The following is a 17,750-nucleotide window of genomic DNA, read 5'->3' as shown; positions in this document are numbered from 1 at the left end:
GCTGTGTATGTGGGGTCACTAGTGTCTGGTCTGTCGGTCATTGTACAGTGTGACCTGTAATGTACAGTGTAATAGCTGTGTATGTGGGGTCACTATATCTAGTGTCTGGTCTGTCGGTCATTGTACCGTGTGACCTGTAATGTACAGTGTAATAGCTGTGTATGTGGGGTCACTAGTGTCTGGTCTGTCAGTCATTGTACCGTGTGACCTGTAATGTACAGTGTAATAGCTGTGTATGTGGGGTCACTAGTGTCTGGTCTGTCAGTCATTGTACCGTGTGACCTGTAATGTACAGTGTAATAGCTGTGTATGTGGGGTCACTAGTGTCTGGTCTGTCAGTCATTGTACAGTGTGACCTGTAATGTACAGTGTAATAGCTGTGTATGTGGTGTCACTAGTGTCTGGTCTGTCAGTCATTGTACAGTGTGACCTGTAATGTACAGTGTAATAGCTGTGTATGTGGTGTCACTAGTGTCTGGTCTGTCAGTCATTGTGCCGTGTACCTGTAATGTACAGTGTAATAACTGTGTATGTGGGGTCACTATATCTAGTGTCTGGTCTGTCGGTCATTGTACCGTGTGACCTGTAATGTACAGTGTAATAGCTGTGTATGTGGGGTCACTAGTGTCTGGTCTGTCAGTCATTGTACCGTGTGACCTGTAATGTACAGTGTAATAGCTGTGTATGTGGGGTCACTAGTGTCTGGTCTGTCGGTCATTGTACCGTGTGCCTGTAATGTACAGTGTAATAGCTGTGTATGTGGGGTCACTAGTGTCTGGTCTGTCGGTCATTGTACAGTGTGACCTGTAATGTACAGTGTAATAGCTGTGTATGTGGGGTCACTAGTGTCTGGCCTGTCAGTCATTGTACAGTGTGACCTGTAATGTACAGTGTAATAGCTGTGTATGTGGGGTCACTAGTGTCTGGTCTGTCAGTCATTGTACAGTGTGACCTGTAATGTACAGTGTAATAGCTGTGTATGTGGGGTCACTAGTGTCTCGCCTGTCAGTCATTGTACAGTGTGACCTGTAATGTACAATGTAATAGCTGTGTATGTGGGGTCACTAGTGTCTGGTCTGTCAGTCATTGTACAGTGTGACCTGTAATGTACAGTGTAATAGCTGTGTATGTGGGGTCACTAGTGTTTGGTCTGTCAGTCATTGTACCGTGTGACCTGTAATGTACAGTGTAATAGCTGTGTATGTGGGGTCACTAGTGTCTGGTCTGTCAGTCATTGTACAGTGTGACCTGTAATGTACAGTGTAATAGCTGTGTATGTGGGGTCACTAGTGACTGGTCTGTCAGTCATTGTACCGTGTGACCTGTAATGTACAGTGTAATAGCTGTGTATGTGGGGTCACTAGTGTCTGGTCTGTCAGTCATTGTACCGTGTGACCTGTAATGTACAGTGTAATAGCTGTGTATGTGGGGTCACTATATCTAGTGTCTGGTCTGTCAGTCATTGTACAGTATGACCTGTAATGTACAGTGTAATAGGTGTGTATGTGGGGTCACTAGTGTCTGGTCTGTCAGTCATTGTACAGTGTGACCTGTAATGTACAGTGTAATAGCTGTGTATGTGGGGTCACTAGTGACTGGTCTGTCAGTCATTGTACCGTGTGACCTGTAATGTACAGTGTAATAGCTGTGTATGTGGGGTCACTATATCTAGTGTCTGGTCTGTCAGTCATTGTACAGTGTGACCTGTAATGTACAGTGTAATAGCTGTGTATGTGGGGTCACTAGTGTCTGGTCTGTCAGTCATTGTACAGTGTGACCTGTAATGTACAGTGTAATAGTTGTGTATGTGGGGTCACTAGTGTCTGGTCTGTCAGTCATTGTACAGTATGACCTGTAATGTACAGTGTAATAGGTGTGTATGTGGGGTCACTAGTGTCTGGTCTGTCGGTCATTGTACAGTGTGACCTGTAATGTACAGTGTAATAGCTGTGTATGTGGGGTCACTAGTGTCTGGTCTGTCAGTCATTGTACAGTGTGACCTGTAATGTACAGTGTAATAGCTGTGTATGTGGGGTCACTAGTGTCTGGTCTGTCAGTCATTGTACCGTGTGACCTGTAATGTACAGTGTAAGAGCTGTGTATGTGGGGTCACTAGTGTCTGGTCTGTCGGTCATTGTACAGTATGACCTGTAATGTACAGTGTAATAGGTGTGTATGTGGGGTCACTAGTGTCTGGTCTGTCGGTCATTGTACCGTGTGACCTGTAATGTACAGTGTAATAGCTGTGTATGTGGGGTCAGTAGTGTCTGGTCTGTCAGTCATTGTACCGTGTGACCTGTAATGTACAGTGTAATAGCTGTGTATGTGGGGTCACTAGTGTCTGGTCTGTCAGTCATTGTACCGTGTGACCTGTAATGTACAGTGTAATAGCTGTGTATGTGGGGTCACTAGTGTCTTGTCTGTCAGTCATTGTACCGTGTGACCTGTAATGTACAGTGTAATAGCTGTGTATGTGGGGTCACTAGTGTCTGGTCTGTCAGTCATTGTACCGTGTGACCGGGGCCTGTAATGTACAGTGTAATAGCTGTGTATGTGGGGTCACTAGTGTCTGGTCTGTCAGTCATTGTACCGTGTGCCTGTAATGTACAGTGTAATAGCTGTGTATGTGGGGTCACTAGTGTCTGGTCTGTCAGTCATTGTACCGTGTGCCTGTAATGTACAGTGTAATAGCTGTGTATGTGGGGTCACTATATCTAGTGTCTGGCCTGTCAGTCATTGTACCGTGTGACCTGTAATGTACAGTGTAATAGCTGTGTATGTGGGGTCACTAGTGTCTGGTCTGTCAGTCATTGTACCGTGTGACCTGTAATGTACAGTGTAATAGCTGTGTATGTGGGGTCACTAGTGTCTGGTCTGTCAGTCACTGTACCGTGTGACCTGTAATGTACAGTGTAATTGCTGTGTATGTGGGGTCACTAGTGTCTGGTCTGTCAGTCATTGTACAATGTGACCTGTAATGTACAGTGTAATAGCTGTGTATGTGGGGTCACTAGTGTCTGGTCTGTCAGTCATTGTACCGTGTGACCTGTAATGTACAGTGTAATAGCTGTGTATGTGGGGTTACTAGTGTCTCGTCTGTCAGTCACTGTACCGTGTGACCTGTAATGTACAGTGTAATAGCTGTGTATGTGGGGTCACTATATGTAGTGTTTTGTCTGTCAGTCATTGTACCGTGTGACCTGTAATGTACAGTGTAATAGCTGTGTATGTGGGGTCACTAGTGTCTGGTCTGTCGGTCATTGTACCGTGTGCCTGTAATGTACAGTGTAATAGCTGTGTATGTGGGGTCACTAGTGTCTGGTCTGTCGGTCATTGTACAGTGTGACCTGTAATGTACAGTGTAATAGCTGTGTATGTGGGGTCACTATATCTAGTGTCTGGTCTGTCGGTCATTGTACCGTGTGACCTGTAATGTACAGTGTAATAGCTGTGTATGTGGGGTCACTAGTGTCTGGTCTGTCAGTCATTGTACCGTGTGACCTGTAATGTACAGTGTAATAGCTGTGTATGTGGGGTCACTAGTGTGTGGTCTGTCAGTCATTGTACCGTGTGACCTGTAATGTACAGTGTAATAGCTGTGTATGTGGGGTCACTAGTGTCTGGTCTGTCGGTCATTGTACAGTGTGACCTGTAATGTACAGTGTAATAGCTGTGTATGTGGGGTCACTAGTGTCTGGTCTGTCAGTCATTGTACCGTGTGACCTGTAATGTACAGTGTAATAGCTGTGTATGTGGGGTCACTAGTGTCTGGTCTGTCAGTCATTGTACAGTGTGACCTGTAATGTACAGTGTAATAGCTGTGTATGTGGTGTCACTAGTGTCTGGTCTGTCAGTCATTGTACAGTGTGACCTGTAATGTACAGTGTAATAGCTGTGTATGTGGTGTCACTAGTGTCTGGTCTGTCAGTCATTGTGCCGTGTACCTGTAATGTACAGTGTAATAGCTGTGTATGTGGGGTCACTATATCTAGTGTCTGGTCTGTCGGTCATTGTACCGTGTGACCTGTAATGTACAGTGTAATAGCTGTGTATGTGGGGTCACTAGTGTCTGGTCTGTCAGTCATTGTACCGTGTGACCTGTAATGTACAGTGTAATAGCTGTGTATGTGGGGTCACTAGTGTCTGGTCTGTCGGTCATTGTACCGTGTGCCCCTTATGTACAGTGTAATAGCTGTGTATGTGGGGTCACTAGTGTCTGGTCTGTCGGTCATTGTACAGTGTGACCTGTAATGTACAGTGTAATAGCTGTGTATGTGGGGTCACTAGTGTCTGGCCTGTCAGTCATTGTACAGTGTGACCTGTAATGTACAGTGTAATAGCTGTGTATGTGGGGTCACTAGTGTCTGGTCTGTCAGTCATTGTACAGTGTGACCTGTAATGTACAGTGTAATAGCTGTGTATGTGGGGTCACTAGTGTCTGGCCTGTCAGTCATTGTACAGTGTGACCTGTAATGTACAATGTAATAGCTGTGTATGTGGGGTCACTAGTGTCTGGTCTGTCAGTCATTGTACAGTGTGACCTGTAATGTACAGTGTAATAGCTGTGTATGTGGGGTCACTAGTGTTTGGTCTGTCAGTCATTGTACCGTGTGACCTGTAATGTACAGTGTAATAGCTGTGTATGTGGGGTCACTAGTGTCTGGTCTGTCAGTCATTGTACAGTGTGACCTGTAATGTACAGTGTAATAGCTGTGTATGTGGGGTCACTAGTGACTGGTCTGTCAGTCATTGTACCGTGTGACCTGTAATGTACAGTGTAATAGCTGTGTATGTGGGGTCACTAGTGTCTGGTCTGTCAGTCATTGTACCGTGTGCCTGTATTGTACAGTGTAATAGCTGTGTATGTGGGGTCACTAGTGTCTGGTCTGTCAGTCATTGTACAGTGTGACCTGTAATGTACAGTGTAATAGCTGTGTATGTGGGGTCACTAGTGTCTGGTCTGTCAGTCATTGTACAGTGTGACCTGTAATGTACAGTGTAATAGCTGTGTATGTGGGGTCACTAGTGTCTGGTCTGTCAGTCATTGTACCGTGTGACCTGTAATGTACAGTGTAATAGCTGTGTATGTGGGGTCACTAGTGTCTGGTCTGTCAGTCATTGTACCGTGTGACCTGTAATGTACAGTGTAATAGCTGTGTATGTGGGGTCACTAGTGTCTGGTCTGTCAGTCATTGTACAGTGTGACCTGTAATGTACAGTGTAATAGCTGTGTATGTGGGGTCACTAGTGTCTGGTCTGTCAGTCATTGCACAGTGTGACCTGTAATGTACAGTGTAATAGCTGTGTATGTGGTGTCACTAGTGTCTGGTCTGTCAGTCACTGTACAGTGTGACCTGTAATGTACAGTGCAATAGCTGTGTATGTGGAGTCACTAGTGTGTGGTCTGTCAGTCATTGTACCGTGTGACCTGTAATGTACAGTGTAATAGCTGTGTATGTGGGGTCACTAGTGTCTGGTCTGTCTGTCATTGTACCGTGTGACCTGTAATGTACAGTGTAATAGCTGTGTATGTGGTGTCACTAGTGTCTGGTCTGTCAGTCATTGTACAGTGTGACCTGTAATGTACAGTGTAATAGCTGTGTATGTGGGTTCTCTAGTGTCTGGTCTGTCAGTCATTGTACAGTGTGACCTGTAATGTACAGTGTAATAGCTGTGTATGTGGGGTCACTAGTGTCTGGTCTGTCGGTCATTGTACCGTGTGACCTGTAATGTACAGTGTAATAGCTGTGTATGTGGAGTCACTAGTGTGTGGTCTGTCAGTCATTGTACCGTGTGACCTGTAATGTACAGTGTAATAGCTGTGTATGTGTGGTCACTAGTGTCTGGTCTGTCGGTCATTGTACTGTGTGACCTGTAATGTACAGTGTACTAGCTGTGTATGTGGGGTCACTAGTGTCTGGTCTGTCGGTCATTGTACCGTGTGACCTGTAATGTACAGTGTACTAGCTGTGTATGTGGGGTCACTAGTGTCTGGTCTGTCAGTCATTGTACCGTGTGACCTGTAATGTACAGTGTAATAGCTGTGTATGTGGGGTCACTAGTATCTGGTCTGTCGGTCATTGTACCATGTGACCTGTAATGTACAGTGTAATAGCTGTGTATGTGGGGTCACTAGTGTCTTGTCTGTCAGTCATTGTACCGTGTGACCTGTAATGTACAGTGTAATAGCTGTGTATGTGGTGTCACTAGTGTCTGGTCTGTCAGTCATTGTACCGTGTGCCTGTAATGTACAGTGTAATAGCTGTGTATGTGGGGTCACTAGTGTCTGGTCTGTCAGTCATTGTAACGTGTGACCTGTAATGTACAGTGTAATAGCTGTGTATGTGGGGTCACTAGTGTCTGGTCTGTCAGTCATTGTACCGTGTGCCTGTAATGTACAGTGTAATAGCTGTGTATGTGGGGTCACTAGTGTCTGGTCTGTCGGTCATTGTACCGTGTGCCTGTAATGTACAGTGTAATAGCTGTGTATGTGGGGTCACTATTGTCTGGTCTGTCAGTCATTGTACAGTGTGCCTGTAATGTACAGTGTAATAGCTGTGTATGTGGGGTCACTAGTGTCTGGTCTGTCAGTTATCGTACAATGTGACCTGTAATGTACAGTGTAATAGCTGTGTATGTGGGGTCACTAGTGTCTGGTCTGTCAGTCATTGTACAGTGTGACCTGTAATGTACAGTGTAATAGCTGTGTATGTGGGGTCACTAGTGTCTGGTCTGTCAGTCATTGTACAGTGTGACCTGTAATGTACAGTGTAATTGCTGTGTATGTGAGGTCACTAGTGTCTGGTCTGTCAGTCATTGTACAGTGTGACCTGTCATGTACAGTGTAATAGCTGTGTATGTGGGGTCACTAGTGTCTGGTCTGTCAGTCATTGTACCGTGTGACCTGTAATGTACAGTGTAATAGCTGTGTATGTGGGGTCATTGTACCATGTGACCTGTAATGTACAGTGTAATAGCTGTGTATGTGGGGTCACTAGTTTCTGGTCTGTCAGTCATTGTACAGTGTGACCTGTAATGTACAGTGTAATAGCTTTGTATGTGGGGTCACTAGTGTCTGGTCTGTCAGTCATTGTACCGTGTGACCTGTAATGTACAGTGTAATAGCTGTGTATGTGGGGTCACTAGTGTCTGGTCTGTCGGTCATTGTACCGTGTGCCTGTAATGTACAGTGTAATAGCTGTGTATGTGGGGTCACTAGTGTCTGGTCTGTCAGTCACTGTACCGTGTGACCTGTAATGTACAGTGTAATAGCTGTGTATGTGGGGTCACTATATCTAGTGTCTGGTCTGTCAGTCATTGTACAGTATGACCTGTAATGTACAGTGTAATAGGTGTGTATGTGGGGTCACTAGTGTCTGGTCTGTCAGTCATTGTACAGTGTGACCTGTAATGTACAGTGTAATAGCTGTGTATGTGGGGTCACTAGTGACTGGTCTGTCAGTCATTGTACCGTGTGACCTGTAATGTACAGTGTAATAGCTGTGTATGTGGGGTCACTATATCTAGTGTCTGGTCTGTCAGTCATTGTACAGTGTGACCTGTAATGTACAGTGTAATAGCTGTGTATGTGGGGTCACTAGTGTCTGGTCTGTCAGTCATTGTACAGTGTGACCTGTAATGTACAGTGTAATAGCTGTGTATGTGGGGTCACTAGTGACTGGTCTGTCAGTCATTGTACCGTGTGACCTGTAATGTACAGTGTAATAGCTGTGTATGTGGGGTCACTATATCTAGTGTCTGGTCTGTCAGTCATTGTACAGTGTGACCTGTAATGTACAGTGTAATAGCTGTGTATGTGGGGTCACTAGTGTCTGGTCTGTCAGTCATTGTACAGTGTGACCTGTAATGTACAGTGTAATAGTTGTGTATGTGGGGTCACTAGTGTCTGGTCTGTCAGTCATTGTACAGTATGACCTGTAATGTACAGTGTAATAGGTGTGTATGTGGGGTCACTAGTGTCTGGTCTGTCGGTCATTGTACAGTGTGACCTGTAATGTACAGTGTAATAGCTGTGTATGTGGGGTCACTAGTGTCTGGTCTGTCAGTCATTGTACAGTGTGACCTGTAATGTACAGTGTAATAGCTGTGTATGTGGGGTCACTAGTGTCTGGTCTGTCAGTCATTGTACCGTGTGACCTGTAATGTACAGTGTAAGAGCTGTGTATGTGGGGTCACTAGTGTCTGGTCTGTCGGTCATTGTACAGTTTGACCTGTAATGTACAGTGTAATAGGTGTGTATGTGGGGTCACTAGTGTCTGGTCTGTCGGTCATTGTACCGTGTGACCTGTAATGTACAGTGTAATAGCTGTGTATGTGGGGTCAGTAGTGTCTGGTCTGTCAGTCATTGTACCATGTGACCTGTAATGTACAGTGTAATAGCTGTGTATGTGGGGTCACTAGTGTCTGGCCTGTCAGTCACTGTACCGTGTGCCTGTAATGTACAGTGTAATAGCTGTGTATGTGGGGTCACTAGTGTCTGGTCTGTCAGTCACTGTACCGTGTGACCTGTAATGTACAGTGTAATAGCTGTGTATGTGGGGTCACTATATCTAGTGTCTGGTCTGTCAGTCATTGTACAGTGTGACCTGTAATGTACAGTGTAATAGCTGTGTATGTGGTGTCACTAGTGTCTGGTCTGTCAGTCATTGTACAGTGTGACCTGTAATGTACAGTGTAATAGCTGTGTATGTGGTGTCACTAGTGTCTGGTCTGTCAGTCATTGTACAGTGTGACCTGTAATGTACAGTGTAATAGGTGTGTATGTGGGGTCACTAGTGTCTGGTCTGTCAGTCATTGTACAGTGTGACCTGTAATGTACAGTGTAATAGGTGTGTATGTGGGGTCACTAGTGTCTGGTCTGTCAGTCATTGTACCGTGTGACCTGTAATGTACAGTGTAATAGCTGTGTATGTGGGGTCACTATATCTAGTGTCTGGTCTGTCAGTCATTGTACCGTGTGACCTGTAATGTACAGTGTAATAGCTGTGTATGTGGTGTCACTAGTGTCTGGTCTGTCAGTCATTGTACAGTGTGACCTGTAATGTACAGTGTAATAGCTGTGTATGTGGTGTCACTAGTGTCTGGTCTGTCGGTCATTGTACAGTGTGACCTGTAATGTACAGTGTAATAGCTGTGTATGTGGTGTCACTAGTGTCTGGTCTGTCGGTCATTGTACAGTGTGACCTGTAATGTACAGTGTAATAGCTGTGTATGTGGGGTCACTAGTGTCTGGCCTGTCAGTCATTGTACCATGTGACCTGTAATGTACAGTGTAATAGCTGTGTATGTGGGTTCAGGGTTTGTAGTGTCTGTTCTGCTCCGGCACCTGTAGGGTTAATGAGTTACATTTGTATAATCACTTTATGAGTTTGTTTTGGCTCACTGCAAACTTTGTGTAACTTTCCTGCAGATTGTACTGAAGGCAGAGGAATGATGTTCTCACAGGTTTGCAGTACGTGACCGTATCTTAAGCAACAGTTAGGAGGAGGTAAGTGTCCCTGCCTGGGGCTCATTGCTCCCTACTGTCTGTATTTCCCTGCAGTAGGAGGGACTGTATAGCTCATAGCCCACTTTTTCTGTGTCACCCTGCAGAGGGAGGTACTCCGGGTTTTATTGCTCCCTTCTGTCAGTTACTCTACAGTGGGAGGGACTCTAGATCTCATAGCCCCCTTCTGTCTATGTCACCCTGAAGTTGGAGGGACTCTCATAGCCACCTTTTCTGTGTCACCCTGAAGTGGGAGGGACTCTCATAGTCCCCTTTTCTGTCACCCTGAAGTGGGAGGGACTCTAAATCTCATAGCCCCCTTCTGTCTGTGTCACCCTACAGTGGGAGGGACTCTAGATCTCATAGCCCCCTTCTGTCTGTATCACCCTACAGTGGGAGGGACTTGCTTGTAGTATTGTCAGTGTTCTTATGTTTTTATATACTGATATTTTTCAGATCTCCACACTGAGGAAATTTATGAAGGACGAGAGGGTCCCTTTTATTCCTAAAGAAATACAAATCAGGTCATTAATATACATTTTATTGGCGGAAGCACTGTACGCCGGATGGAGGCGCTGTGTGAGGGGGCACTGTGTTAGCAGAGTGGAGGGGGTACTTGGTGGCTGATGGCGCTGTGTTGTGTGGAGGGATGGAGGCACTATGAGAGCTGGGTGTGTGGAGGGATGGAGGCACTATGAGAGCTCGTTGTGTGGAGGGATGGAGGCACTATGATAGCTGGGTGTGTGGAGGGATGGAGGCACTATGAGAGCTGGGTGTGTGGAGGGATGGAGGCACTATGAGAGCTGGGTGTGTGGAGGGATGGAGGCACTATGAGAGCTGGGTGTGGAGGGATGGAGGCACTATGAGAGCTGGGTGTGGAGGGATGGAGGCACTATGAGAGCTGGGTGTGTGGAGGGATGGAGGCACTATGAGAGCTGGGTGTGGAGGGATGGAGGCACTATGAGAGCTGGGTGTGTGAAGGGATGGAGGCATTATGAGAGCAGGGTGTGTGGAGGGATGGAGGCACTATGAGAGCTGGGTGTGTGGAGGGATGGAGGCACTATGAGAGCTGGGTGTGTGGAGGGATGGAGGCACTATGAGAGCTGGGTGTGTGGAGGGATGAAGGCACTATGAGAACTGGTTGTGGAGGGATGAAGGTACTATGGGAGCTGGGTGAGTGGAGGGATGGAGGCACTATGAAAGCTGGGTGTGGGCACTGTGTGGAGGGATGAAGGCACTATGAGAGCTGGATGTGTGGAGGGATGGAGGCACTATGAGAGCTTGGTGCGTGGAGGGATGGAGGCACTATGAGAGCTGGGTGTGGAGGGATGGAGGCACTATGAGAGCTTGGTGTGTGGAGGGATGGAGGCATTATGAGAGCTGGGTGTGTGGAGGGATGGAGGCACTATGAGAGCTGGGTGTGTGGAGGGATGGAGGCACTATGAGAGCTGGGTGTGTGGAGGGATGGAGGCACTATGAGAGCTGGGTGTGTGAAGGGATGGAGGCACTATGAGAACTGGTTGTGGAGGGATGAAGGTACTATGGGAGCTGGGTGAGTGGAGGGATGGAGGCACTATGAAAGCTGGGTGTGGGCACTGTGTGGAGGGATGGAGGCACTATGAGAGCTGGGTGTGGAGGGATGGAGGCACTATGAGAGCTTGATGTGTGGAGGGATGGAGGCATTATGAGAGCTGGGTGTGTGGAGGGATGGAGGCACTATGAGAGCTGGGTGTGTGGAGGGATGGAGGCACTATGAGAGCTGGGTGTGTGGAGGGATGGAGGCACTATGAGAGCTGGGTGTGTGAAGGGATGGAGGCACTATGAGAACTGGTTGTGGAGGGATGAAGGTACTATGGGAGCTGGGTGAGTGGAGGGATGGAGGCACTATGAAAGCTGGGTGTGGGCACTGTGTGGAGGGATGAAGGCACTATGAGAACTGGTTGTGGAGGGATGAAGGTACTATGGGAGCTGGGTGAGTGGAGGGATGGAGGCACTATGAAAGCTGGGTGTGGGCACTGTGTGGAGGGATGAAGGCACTATGAGAGCTGGATGTGTGGAGGGATGGACGCACTATGAGAGCTGGGTGTGGAGGGATGGAGGCACTATGAGAGCTGGGTGGACACTGTGTGGAGGCACTATGAGAATTGGATGTGGATACTGTGTAGAGGCATTAGGAGAGCTGGGTGTGGGCACTGTGTGGAGGGATGGAGGTACTATGAGAGCTGTGTGGGCACTGAGTGGAGGGATGAAGGCACTTTGGGTGCTGTGTGGAGGCACTATGAGAGCTGTTTAAGCTGGGTGTATTCACTCTGTGTAGAGGTGAAGGCACTATGAGAGCTGTGTGTGAGCACTGTATGCATGGTCGGGTGTAGGTACTATGATGGCTATGTGTGAGCACTGTGTGTGATCAGATGGAGGCACTATGGGAGCTGGGTGGACTGTGTGTGTAGAGCTGGAGGCACTATGAGAGCTGGGTGTTGGTGGCACTGTGTGTGTTTGTGGGGTCACTATTACATCATTGCTTCTCAGCCAAGGGAGCTCACTCACAAATAAGAGCTGTGTCAGCACAGTGGAGGGGGTGCTGTGTGAGGTGGAAGGAGGCTCTGGTTGGGAAGAGGTGCTGTGTTAGCAGGGTGGAGGAGCTGGGTGGCAGGAGGTGCTGTGTGAACTGGGTGGAGCTGCTGGGAGAGAGAAGGTGCTGTTTGAGCTGGATGGAAGGGCTCTATTGAGATTCTGTGTGAGCTGGGTGGAGACTCCATTTCAGCTGGGTAGAGGGGCTGTGCAAGCTTGGAGGAGGAGCAGTGTGAGTGGTAGGATGGAGGCACTGAGAGCTGGGTGTGGGCACTTTGTGTGGAGGGATGGAGGCACTGAGAGCTGGGTGTGGGCACTGTGGAGGGGAGGAGGCATTAAGAGCTGAGTGGAGGCGCTGTGTGAGCAGGATGAAGGCGCTGAGTGGGATGGGGAACCGTGTGAGCAGAGTGGAGGGGGTGTTGTGTGAAGCGAAAGGAGGCTCTGGGTCGGAAGAGGCTCTGTATGAGCTGGGAGAGAGAAGATGCTGGGAGGAGACTCCATTTCAGCTGGGTAGAGGGGCTGTGCAAGCTGGGTAGAAGAGCACTGTGATTGGTGGGATGGAGGGACTATGAGAGCTGGGCACTGTGTGTGGAGGGATGAAGGTGCTGGGTGGGCACTGTGTGTGTCTGTGTGTAGAGGTGGAGGCACTATGAGAGCTGGGTGTGGACACTGTAGAGGGAAGGAGGTACTATGGGAGCTGTGTGGGCACTGTGTGTGGAGGCACTATGGGAGCTGGGTGTGGAGGGAAGAAGGCACTATCGGAGCTGCGTGTGGAGGGAAGAAGGCACTATGGGAGCTGGGTGTGGAGGGAAGAAGGCACTATGGGAGCTGGGTGTGGAGGGTAGAAGGCACTATGGGAGCTGGGTGTGGAGGGAAGAAGGCACTATGGGAGCTGGGTGTGGAAGGATGAAGACACTATGGGAGCTGGTGTGGAGGGATGAAGGCACTATGAGAGCTGGGTGTGGAGGGATGAAGGCACTATAAGAACTGTGAGCTGGGTGTGGACACTGATGGGTTGGAGGCATTATGGGAGCTGGGTGGGCACTCTTGAGGGAAGGGGGCACTATGAGAGCTGGGTGTGGAGGGAAGAAGGCACTAAGGGAGCTGGGTGTGTGGATGGATGAAGGCACTATGAGAGCTGGGTGTGGACACTTTGATGGGTTGGAGGCACTATGAGAGCTGTGTGGAGGGATGAAGGTGGAGGAGATGAGGGAAAAGGACTTCTAGGACTTGCATGTTGAAAAGAGTTAGTCCCATGACCCAGTTCTGCGTTCTTAAGTTGAAGCCCTCAGTCTGCATGTCTCATACAGGAAGTTTGCCAGCAGCAGACAGCAAGGGAGTGTTCCTGTTACAAAGCCCTCCTCCTTCCTCTCTGGAAAGACTGACACCAGGGCCCACCAATGAGAGAGAGGGAAGTAGGGTGGTGCAGCAAGGGGCATTGTGGGTTAGTGTGTGACTGAAGGTTGGGGTGTTGACCCCTCTCAGTGTCTTTAGATATAGAGCAGCTCTGTGTGCCCTGCTACAGCTGCCATTGCTGGCCAGGTAGAGAGGAGATATATAGCAGCTGGAAAAGACTTTGCTGAACTCTGAGTGGACTGTATTGATATAACCCTGCTTACTGTTTGCTGGATTTCTGTGTCTCCATGAATAAAGTTCATCTTGCATTCATTATAACCTGCTCCACTGTGTGATCCCTGATACCCAGGTCCCCCGGTATCCTCACATTTGGTGGCAGCGGTGGCATGTCACACAGTTCCTGCAGTAATTCCAGGGGAGTGAGTAGAAGCAACGCTAACACCAGAGAATATCAGTATGGAGAGTCAGTCAGGAGTTGCAACCGGCGGCCAAATTGAAAACGTCATGAGAGAGCAGGAGAAGTTTTGCCGGACAGCCCGGAAACCGCACCTGCAAGGATTTTGCAGGATGAAGGGAATTGCATATAATGGGACTGACACCCGGGAGATTCTGGTACTGTGGTTGTTGGAGTGGGTTCGTGCACACCCAGAGGATCCTGACCACCTGAGTGATGATGAAGATGGACCGACAGGCAGTGGAAGCACTTCTTCCAGTCGATTACCCGAGTCAACCACCGCTACTCCCACCCTAACAGAGTTGGCTGGGGGCGCTAGGTGAAAGTGCAACTACACAAGAGAGAGCTGGAGTGATCCATGCGATATTAGGGGTACAAATCCCTACTAGCAGCGAAACTGTGCTGTTGCCCAGAGGGGCTGAACAAGAGAAGCGGCGACATTGACACTCTCTCCTCCCAGATCTTTGAGAATCTCATGGGAGTGCACGGGATAGAGCCAGCTGAATGGCCCAAGTACTTGGGGCCAAGTCTCACCGGTAGGGCTCTGGAAGCTTACCGGGCTTTAGCTTCCAAGGAATGTGGAGTCTACACCTGTATAAAGAAGGCATTGCTGACTAAGTTCCAGATCACTGCAGAATCTTATCGTCTCAAATTCAGGACACTGAGCAAAAGTGAGACTGCTTCCTACCAAGAGTTTGCCAGTCAGCTACGGCAAGCCTGTGGAAAATGGCTCGAGGGTAGACAGGCCTCAACTGTGGAGAAGATTGTCAACCTAATTGTAGTAGAACAACTAATGATTAAGATGGCACCAGAGGTACGGGAGCGGGTCGTAGACCGGAAGCCCACACCTGAACAAGCTGCAGAATGGGCTGATGAATATATAGCTAACCGTCCCCAATGGAGAGTCTTCAGTGCAACAGGTGGTATGAGGGCCCCACGAGTAGAGAAGCTCCCCGACAGAGAACCACGCATAAATGATAGATGTTTTTGATAGGGCCTCCTTTACTACTCTTATCAACCACCCAGATTCAAAGTGGCTAACCCAGAACTTCGTAAGTGTTACTGCTGCAATCAACCAGGACACTTGTTGAGGGACTGTCCACGCATGCGAGGGCCATTCCCTGGGGCCAGACCGGCCACAGTCTCTGTGGTATGTTACTCCATTGAGGATTTTTGCGATGCAGTCATCCAGTCAGATGTGGTCGAGATGATGTATGGGGTGTATATTGTAGACCTGGTTCTGGGGGAGGAGCAGGCTACTCCTCAGAATATGCAGGGGCACTTACAGCCTGTGTTGGTAGAGGACCAGCGGTACAGGGCCTACGAGATTCTGGGGCCTCACTCACATTGATTGAGCCAGACCTGATGCCCACCTCCCGGGTGATTCCCCGACAGTATGCACGAATTGCCACCCCCGGGGGACAACATACCGATATCACCGTCGCCAAGATACATCTCGACTTGGGAGCCAATCGAGGAATCGTGGTGGTCGGAGTGCTCAAGGGATTACCAGCCAAGGTCATTCTCGGGAATAATCTGGGACAGGGACTGGTGATACGCTTCGTTCAAGTGGTGACCTGGAGCCAAACCCAAAGAGCAGTGACAGATACAGAACAGAACCAACCTACCCCTACTACAATGGTGAGCGATTCCAGTCCCTTGTCCAGTACTTCAGAGTTAGACTTGGGGGAGGTGGACCGGAGCGAGTTTCGACAGGCCCAACGGACAGACCATTCCCTAAGTAAATTAAGGAGCGCAGCCGACCTGGGGTTGGAAACAGCCTATGGGAGCAAGATGGTTTGGGAAGTGGAATTGCTGTACCGAGTGGTGGTTGTTCAGTCTGGACAAGAAACAGTCATGCCTACTAAACAGTTGGTGGTACCTACACCGTACAGAGCACAATTACTAGCCCTTGCTCATGACATTCGAGCAGCCGGGCATTTTGGCACCCGTAAAACACTGGCCCGATGTTGCGGGATTTCTTCTGGCCACGGATCTCTAGAGACGTTAAGCAGTATCGAGACACCTGCGATACCTGCCAGAGACTGGGGTAGCCCCAGCGAAAAGCTCCTCTACACCCATTACCTATTATGGGGGAGCCATTTGCCCGTGTTGCCATAGACCTAGTTGGACCATTAGCTATTCCCAGTCACATGGGAAAGAAGTACATCCTAACACTGGTGGACTTTGCTACGCGCTATCCTGAGGCTGTGGCCCTATCATCTATTGACACAGAACACGTTGCGCAAGCATTGACGGACATATTCAGTCGGCTTGGATACCCGCAGGAAGTCGTCACAGATCAAGGGCCCCAATTCCAAGGTGAATTAATGCAAACCCTGTGGGAAAAGAGGGGCGGGGGTTTCGACCTCTTCGGACCACCTCTTATCCACAGGCCAACGGACTCTGAACATTTCAGTGGAACGCTAAAAAGACTTCTACAAGCTTACGTGCAGTCCGAGGGGAATGACTGGGAGAAAGCCCTTCAACAGCTTCTATTCGCTTATCGGGAAGTCCCACAGGCGTCTACTGGATATTCCCCATTTGAACTTTTGTAGGGCCGGAAAGTGCGGGAGCCTCTAGACCTGGTCAAAGAGAGCTGGAAGGGAACTTTCCAAGAACACCAGCAGCCCATTTTACAATATGTAGAGAATATGCGGAACCGCATGAGAAGATTGCTACAGTTAACCCAAGAGCATCTCAGGGAATCACAAGAGAGACAAAAGGAATGGTATGACGCCCACGCTCAAGACCGAGAGTTGCATCCAGGGCAAAAAGTAATGGTGCTTATCCCAGTGCGAAGAAACAAACTGCAGGCCATGTGGGAAGGACCGTATACCGTGGTAAGGCGCACCGGACCAGTCAATTACGTGATTGCCCTGGATAAGGGAGGGAAGTACCTACACACCTTCCATATAAGTCGAATTAAGGCCTATCGTGATCGTCAAGTAGTAACAATGGCGGTATGTTGGCCTCCGATGGAGACACCAGAAACTGATCCATTGCTTGATCTTTTGGGAGCTGCCAAAGAGAAGAAAGGAGTGGAATCAGTCCAGGTGGGACAACAGTTGAATGCAGCCCAGCAGCAGGAGATGTGGAGGATCTTAGAGGCTGAAAAGGCCCAGTTTTCTTGTCTACCTGGTCAAACTCATCTGACCGCCCACCATGTGGACACTGGGAGTGCTAGGCCCATCCGACAAGTCGCTTACCGGATGACTCCAGGTGTTATGAGGCAGGTAAAGACTGAGATCGCGGAGATGCTAGCTTTGGGGGTTATAGTGCCATCTAAAAGCCCATGGGCTGCTGGGGTTATGTTAGTTCCCAAGAAAGATGGGACCACACAGTTTTGTGTGGACTATCGCAAATTGAACGAAGTCACCTCCACTGATGCTTACCCTATGCCCCTTGTTGATGAGCTACTGGATCGGATTGGAGGGGCTGAGTTTGTCTCAACGCTGGACTTGAGCAAAGGCTACTAGCAAATCCCACTTGCCAAAGAAGCCCAGGAGCGTTCTGCCTTCATCACACCGGAAGGACTCTTTGAGTGGACTACCATGCCTTTCGGGATGAAGAACGCCCCTACCACATTCCAGCGAATGGTTAATGACCTCCTGGAGGGGTGTCAAGACTTTTCCCAAGCCTACTTAGATGACATTGCCATCTTCAGCCATACCTGGGAGGAGCATTTAATTCAGGTGACAGAAGTGCTAAAGAGGATTAGACAGGCTGGACTCACCATATGTCCAGATAAGTGTCAGATGGGGATAGCTGAGGTTCAGTACCTAGGACATCAGGTCGGAGGAGGTGCTATCAGACCTGATTCGGCAAAGGTATTGGTTATTGCCAATTGGTCCCAACCTGTCA

General features: G+C 48.8%; 1 protein-coding gene across 1 annotated transcript in view; it reads left to right on the top strand.

Annotated features, from left to right (window-relative positions):
• The window catches only part of LOC148443413 (solute carrier family 52, riboflavin transporter, member 2-like), a gene marked incomplete at its 3' end in the record, with an annotated part of 209,880 nt that overhangs the window by 77,596 nt on the left and 114,534 nt on the right, over positions 1–17,750 (top strand). Inside the window, exons 3-4 of the mRNA XM_088462851.1 lie at positions 9,431–9,508; positions 9,962–10,029. Coding sequence (XP_088318977.1) covers positions 9,983–10,029 — 47 coding nt within the window. The remainder of the gene's footprint in view (positions 1–9,430; positions 9,509–9,961; positions 10,030–17,750) is intronic.

This window comes from Taudactylus pleione, unplaced genomic scaffold, assembly GCF_031769625.1.
Source record: "Taudactylus pleione unplaced genomic scaffold, aTauple2 ptg001276l, whole genome shotgun sequence".
NCBI classification, from domain to species: domain Eukaryota; kingdom Metazoa; phylum Chordata; class Amphibia; order Anura; family Myobatrachidae; genus Taudactylus; species Taudactylus pleione.
The sequence above is the reverse complement of the archived record's forward strand: the minus strand, read 5'-3'. Positions and strand labels throughout refer to the sequence as shown.